Source organism: Fukomys damarensis, unplaced genomic scaffold, assembly GCF_012274545.1.
Source record: "Fukomys damarensis isolate Sample0158 unplaced genomic scaffold, DMR_v1.0_HiC HiC_scaffold_38, whole genome shotgun sequence".
NCBI lineage: Eukaryota > Metazoa > Chordata > Mammalia > Rodentia > Bathyergidae > Fukomys > Fukomys damarensis.
The window spans coordinates 53,383,175-53,390,530 of NW_022900950.1; the positions used below are offsets into that span (position 1 = coordinate 53,383,175).

The window sequence follows — 7,356 nt, forward strand, 5'->3', positions numbered from 1 at the left end:
CACACACACACACACACACACACACACACACACACAATCCTCAGATCCCCACCTGCTAAATCAAAGACCTTGGGGCAGTGGCTGGGGCCCAGTACTCTGTTTTTAATCCTCCAGGTGATTCTCATACTTACTAAAATTTGAGAACTACTGGACTAGAAGAAAAAAAAATAAGTTATTTATGTACAGAGGAGAAAGGTGGCACAAGTTTTCTATGGGGCATGAAGTTTCTGAATATACAGAAAATTAGAGAACAGGAAATTTTTTACGTCAAAGGGAGCATAGAATATGATTTCAAAAAGCCTACACAATCAGGCAGAAGATAATGGGAATCTTTTACACTGTTTAAAGATGGACTTCTACTTGAGGAACTACTAAAATTCTGCATACAAGGCAGAGATTCTTAACAGGGATGATTTTGACCCCTAATAGCTATTTCGAGAAAATTTTGATCAGCTCAGTTGGCGTGAGGGGAGAGAGGTGCTACTCCCATTGGTGGGGAGGAACTCAGGAGGCTGCTCAGCACCGTACAATGCACAGGGCAGTTTCCCATTCCTTTGCCAAAAAGAATTATTCAAGTCAAAATGCCATACTTTAACTGGGCAGATTTTTCACTTTGGAAACATCTCACTGGCCTTGCTGTAGACAATGGATCGAGAGAATATAGACGACTGGTAGAGAGATCATTCAGAAGGCTACTGCCATAGAAGTAGGGAGGGACGAGAAGGCTCAAGACTTAAATTACTATTATGTACCTAATATGTCGTAAGTGCTTAATTACATGCTGTTCTAAGAATTTTTCATGTATCATTTCTTAAGTTATAGTAATTCTATGAGATGAATAACTTGCTCATTTTGCAGAAAGGGAAACTGATAGTGAATTCAACATCTAGAAAAATCAAGATAAAGGGCCAGGGATTTAGCTCAGTGGTGCCGCTGCCTGCCTTGCAAGCACAAGGACCTGAGTTCGATCCCCAGTACAAAAAAAAAAAAAAAAAATCAAGATAAAATAAGTTTGCTCTAGGTGGAAAAAATTCAAAACAGTGATAGAATTTTCAAACTTAGCCAATAACTTGAATAACTTGTACTACAAACAGACAAATAGGAAGTGAAGATTACACACACACACACACACATGATTTTACAGGTTAGAAATTTTGTGGGGCACTGAAATCTGTGTGAGACAGATTTTTTTTTAGGTCTAAAGACCTTAATCATGATATTGAAAATATACGCAGGATAAAACCAAATGTCTCACAACTTGAGAAATCTTTCACTCTTATAATTTCTGAATTAGATATTCTAAAGAATAATATATTTGAAGAAGAGAATGGATTTCATAATTAATTAAGCCTTTCAAATGATTGAGAACAAAGTAATATGAAGATTGCAAATGAATTTCAGGAGCAAACTTCCAAAGTACAATGGGAATTTCCATTATATAAGATAAATGTTAAAAGTTAAGGTTTTATTTTACATAGATGAAAATGCCTGCTTCTTTTCTTCAATAAAATTTAAAAATCCCAGACAAGAAGTAGTAGGTACAATTCCTAATATCCTTATCCTGTTGTCTCTGCTTACTCAAGGAGTTAGATGAGAACTGAAACCTTTAGACTATCGATGACCAAGAGAAGCTAACAGCCCTCTCACTGGAAGCCAGGGTTATTTCTCGCCACTGATAGTGGGCTAGCCATGAAGAGGTGACACTTTACCGGAGCTCCTGCCATTGGATGTGCTTAACATTAGGTCCGCCAAGTGCCCATTTATTTGATCTTGTATACTTTTGACACCTACTTCCACTGGATCAGTTGTTCTTTCTAATTCTGGATAAACAGTAGAAAAAGTCCTTATGCATCAAGAAAGAGACACATGAGGTCCCTTTATCTGTGAATAAAATGCTGTACCTTCAGTAATGAAATATCAGAAAAAGAGTGAGGGACTTGGATACAAGGAATTTGTGGAACATTTCTAAGCTTTTGTTGTCTTTTCCGGTTTTCTCTCATTCTTTATTCTGAACCTAAAAGTAATAACAAAGAATAGCATAGCATCACTTTATTTCATTTGCAGCATAGCAAAATTTCATTCTGTTCACTCAGAATGGAAGGCATCTAAGTAAATCAATAAGCAAATAAAGAAATAACATAATGTCATTTATTCCAATGTAAGAACATTTTCTTACATGTTTCCAAGTAATGGAACTCACCAGAGCACTTAGTTCTGTATCTTTTCCTAGTCTCACTCCTTATTGGGGAAATAATAATGCAGAGTCTTCATCTTATTGCTTCATTGGTTTTGAAACAGTTAACTTTGTACTCTCATGTCTACAACAGTTATTTCTTCACAATTTTAAATAATTTTATTATTTTACCTGACTGTAAAAGCAGCACATTTGTAAACATTCTTAAAATGGAAAAGAAAATAAGATTACCCATACCTAACTATTGTTGATATTTGATTGGTTTCCATGTATAGATTTTTCTGTGTATATTGTGTTTAATTTTGAAAAAGGTGGTCATTATATTTATCTATCTATCCATCTGTCTATGGCTTTCTGTCTATGTTATGAACCTTACTAGGTCATTAAATATTCCTTAAAAGTATAATTTTTGAGTAGCAATATATTGCATCTTTACATATTTCATTTCTTGCATATTTAAATCTGCACTTTTATGGCATTATACTATAAAATAAACTACTAAATGTAGTCATCTTTCTTTATTTACAAAGATACAGAGGAAAGAAGCTTTATGTGCTCTGACTAAGTCTCCTTTCCATGTGATATAATAACACAAAGTTCACAAATTGGGAAGAACAGACATTGGAACAGTGTTGCCAAGGCAAAGACCTAGAAACCCTGAACATTTTCTTCTCTGCTCATTCCTTTGCCCTTATTAGCAGTACAGACTACAGAATGTTAGGAAGTAAGAATGCAGCAAATCAAATGTAGGAACAGGTCCTCCAAACAAGTGAACCATAGGCTAACTAAAGAAGAGAAACTATAATAGAGATCTGATGGCCTTTAAAACTGGACAGGCTGGAGTCTCGCCCCTTCTATAAACCTCAGTCCTCACATCTCCATGATAGTGGTTACAGTGCCAACCTCACTGGCTTTTTGATTAACAGACATCATGGATTTAAGATGCTTTCACTTCATGCCAGTTTCTTCTCATTTCACCCTCTCTAATAAATGCTCATATGTGCAAACACATAGGCACGCACATATTACATATGTTTAAAAAGTATTTTAATATGTGTGAAGATTCTGGTCAGTTCTGAGTTCACAGATTTAATGCTCAGAACTCCCAGAAGAGAAGTTCATTAGAGAAGAATCAGTCAACCTCTCTGTGTGTCCTGTTTCCGTGACATAAACTTATACATTGAACTATGTTTTATTTAATCCCCCTTTTCTTTAATGGGCACTCCCAAAACCATGCCAATCAAAAGAAAATCTTTCCATATTCTCTCTGATTAAAACCTATGCATTCATATTCTCTCAATATCCTTTCTACATCAGTAGAACAGAAAACAAATATTTTTCAAAGCTGGAAAGTTTCTTATATAGTGCAAATAAATGATCTTTCTTATGTAAACAGTTCCTATGTGTTTTTCTTGGCCTCTTGCTGAAGATATCTATCTTATCTATTCAAACTGCCTATACCTGATAAGGTTTGATTAAAATTCTTGGAGAATTCAAGAAGAAAAAAATCTACAAAATAATAAATCTGAAACAAAAGGACAGATTTGCTTAAAAAAAAAGAACTTACCTGGTGTGGTTATTCTACCCTTTTTAAAAGCTGGTTTTCACACACAATGTAGTTTTCTTGCAAAGCTCTATACACATAAAGTTGTGATAGAAATTCAGTCTGTTGATAAATTGATATCCAAGCAACATCAAGTGATGAAATAGCTGGAGAAACTTGGCTGTATGCCTCTCCTTGCTTCTGTGTGACATTCAGCTGCGTGGTTTGATATTTTTTCTTCCAAGTTTGTGTCTCATCAAAGGTTAACTTCTAAATCTATTATATCTGCATATGTGCAGACACAGGGGACAAAAAAGCATGGAAACAGATGCCAAGGGACAAAGGTCAATGAATTCATAATCGTAACATGAATATATCCAGAATTTGAAGTCAATAACCCCCATTTTCATTGCTCTGAATGATAAAGGCATAATTCCTAAATTTAGATGTATGCACATGAATTTGACTGTGGTAATCTATAGAATTATCTTATAATTCAAGTTCCTTTTTTCATTTTGGGTATAGGAATAAGATATTCTCCATATTTGATCTTGACTAGAAACTACATATGAAGATAATGAATCTGTGGCACAAAATATGATTCATTTCGCCCTCATTCCTTCTTTCATGATAGCAGTAATTATTATAGACTTCCTCTCTTTCTCAAGAATCTCCCTTCTGAATGTCAGTTACTTGCAAATAGGAAGAGTTCCTAGAAAAAAAGATGGAAGCAGAATACCAAAAGAAAAAACATAAATCCAAAATCCAAAGGAGCTTCAGGGATAGAACAAATACAGAAGTAAGAATTGTGAATTATATGCTTAAAGAAGGAAAAGCTCCACAAGTACAAAAGGATTGCTAGTTTTGGCAATAATTTGAATGAGGACCTTATGGGGAAAAAACACAGCAAGAGATTACAAATATCAGTGAATCCCACAAACCCTCCCACTAGTTCTGAGAGGCTGGTAGTTCTCTACCAAGAAGTAAAAGACAGTTGTATGTAAAGCGGATATTGTCCATTGAGTGTTCTCTGAATATTTTTTCATGGTATGATGCTTTCTAGGGCACAATGCATGGGCTGATGCTGTATACACACTCTGATTTATAACAGTGTGCTTTAGCTTCTGTCCAATCAGGAAAACTGTGACAAATCTAGGTGTTTGATAAAGAGGTTATTTATTGTAGGCAATGTGTTCTAGGACTTTTGCAATTGGCTAGATGTGTAAAATGAAGATTAGGTTATCCAAGGACTGAATAGTACACTGAAGTACTATCACACATAGTATTGACTACCAGTAGAAATTCTATGTTAACCCAGAACTTCTGAAACTCAGAAATCTCTGAAATAAGAGGATTATTGATCATCACAGATGCTAGCCAGAAAGAAAGAATGGATCCTGGGTTAGGTCCCCACAATCTTTAGGAGCAAGGCTAGGTGACGTTTGGAAAAATATCTGCTGGATCTAAAAGAATACGATGTAATGAAAATGTGAGAAGAGAAAAAAAGTTTCTTACCTCAAAGCTTCATTGCCTATGAATAAGACAGGAATAAGAGAGTCAGGGAATGTTTTAGTACAGGAGGGCAGTCCATATGAGAAAGAAAGAACTGTTGCTTCTGGATTGGCTGGGTTTGTATGCAGGGTAGACTGGCACCTGGAGGTCCTGAAAGTATTTGTGTTAAGGTTTTTAACATGCACTCAAGAATGTGAGATGTACTTTTATTTATTTATTTTTGGTTTGTTGCTTATTACCAATTAAATTTCCCATCTCTACTTCCTTCCATCCTCAGGGCATTTGTAAGTAAATTTAGGGGAGGGATCTCAGAATTTTTCTCTTATCAAATGCATACCTTTCCATAATTGATTCAGCAATGCAACACTATGCTTGCAATATTGATGTGTCTGCATACTGACACTTAGAACTTGGACCAGAAAATGAGTCACAGAATAGCAGGGAAAATGGGACCTCATGAACAATAACCAACTGAGGAGATGGTGAAAGAGAAGATGAGATTAAACACTACCTCATGAAAACCTAGTCTTCCACAACATGATGCAGAGTGTCACTATATATAAGGGAGAAATACTTCCAGTAAGAGTGAGGATGATTTCCTAAAGGAAATTATCTCCTAATGTCCTTTTGTCCTTACTGCTTCTCCAGGGTTCCCTCAGCTTCACAAGTCTCCATGAGGATAGTTACCAGATGTGGGCATCTTCTCTTGGCTTAGAAAGTCTCTGTGTACCACAGTGAAGAGAAGGCAGGGCCCCTTCCCCACTCTGTGCTGCTGTGTATACACCTGAACTCTATTCAGAGTCTAACCTAGGCCTTGCTGCACTCTGATTTCTTATAGGGCTACATAGTCTCTTGAGTTCAATCTTGTTTGGCAGTGGAGGAAGAGTAAATTATCATTCTTTTTTTTTTCTCTGATCTTCTCATAGAAAATGATTTTTCCAAAATCTCAAATTGAAAGCTTTCATGCAGACCGATGCTATACAGATCACTGGTCCCCAAAATAAGGCAGCTTATTTGGACTCCAGGAATCACTTTTTGTGGACTGTAAAAACATCTTTTAGTGAGAAAAACTACTTTAGACATAGAAGCCATGATTATCAGCAAAAGAAAAGCTGAAAATGGTTCGATACGTGCCAAAGAGTTCAGAAAAACAGATTTCAGAAAGTTCAGAAAAAAAAATCTAAAATAAAATACACATCAAGAAGGGAAATATCTAGAAATTTAGTTTTTTAAACCTTATTTCAATGTAATATAAGTAAGTTTTTTTTTTTTTTTTTGGTACTAGGATCGAATTCGGGCCCTTGTACTTGCAAGGCAGTTGGCAAAAGCACTGAGCCAAATCACTGGCCCAATGTAATATAAGTAGATACTAATAAAGAAAATATTTTTAAAAAACCATCTTCTATGAAAAATTAAAGCCAAATTTCATAACAAATTTATAAATAACAACATTAGTTAATACTCTGTGTACCATAATCTTAAAAAAAATGTTGTGCTGGGGTGGGATATTTAACTTAGTGGTTCTGATAAATGCTTTGCAAGTGCAACAACTTGAGTTTGATCCCTGATACCAAAAAAAAGAAAAAAGAAAAGAAAGAAAGTCATGCTGGGAACTGTGAGACAATTCTAGACTTGAAGCCAGGTTATTAAAAAATTATACTTATAAAATGTATTTTTTAATTCATGTATATATATATATTTTTTTTAAATCAAACAATCAAATAAAATATGATTTAAACACATAAATACTTCAGCTTTAGAAGAATAATATAGGTGGTACATAATACCAAAAACTTACACACAGCCTTTTTACTTCTTTTCAAACAGTGTGCCTCTACACAATTAGGATTGCAATGGAATAAATTCTCTGTTCTTTCAACATTTTCTCAAGGACAGAGGCGATTGATAATTATATACATACATACATACATATATATATATATATATATATATACACATACATACACACACATAAATATATATATATATATATATGTATCCTTTTTCTTCCCAAAGTCTGAGCAAAAGCAGTAACGCCTAATAGAACCTTCGTCCTCCTCAGTCACATGCACCAGGGAAGGACTGGTGCAGCACGGCCAGTGGACTG

The 7,356-nt window shown here is 35.0% G+C and overlaps 1 protein-coding gene across 2 annotated transcripts in view; it reads right to left on the bottom strand.

Moving 5' to 3' along the window:
* Window positions 1-3,837, bottom strand: part of Fam216b (family with sequence similarity 216 member B) — a 7,024-nt gene extending 3,187 nt beyond the window's left edge. For both annotated transcript variants that reach the window (XM_010637084.2, XM_010637083.2), the window contains exons 1-2: window positions 3,762-3,837; window positions 1,902-2,014 (exon numbers count right to left, since the gene is read on the bottom strand). In XM_010637084.2, the coding sequence (XP_010635386.1) occupies window positions 1,902-2,000 (99 nt within the window). In that variant the 5' untranslated portion in view covers window positions 2,001-2,014; window positions 3,762-3,837. The remainder of the gene's footprint in view (window positions 1-1,901; window positions 2,015-3,761) is intronic.
* Between the last annotated feature and the right edge of the window lie 3,519 nt (window positions 3,838-7,356).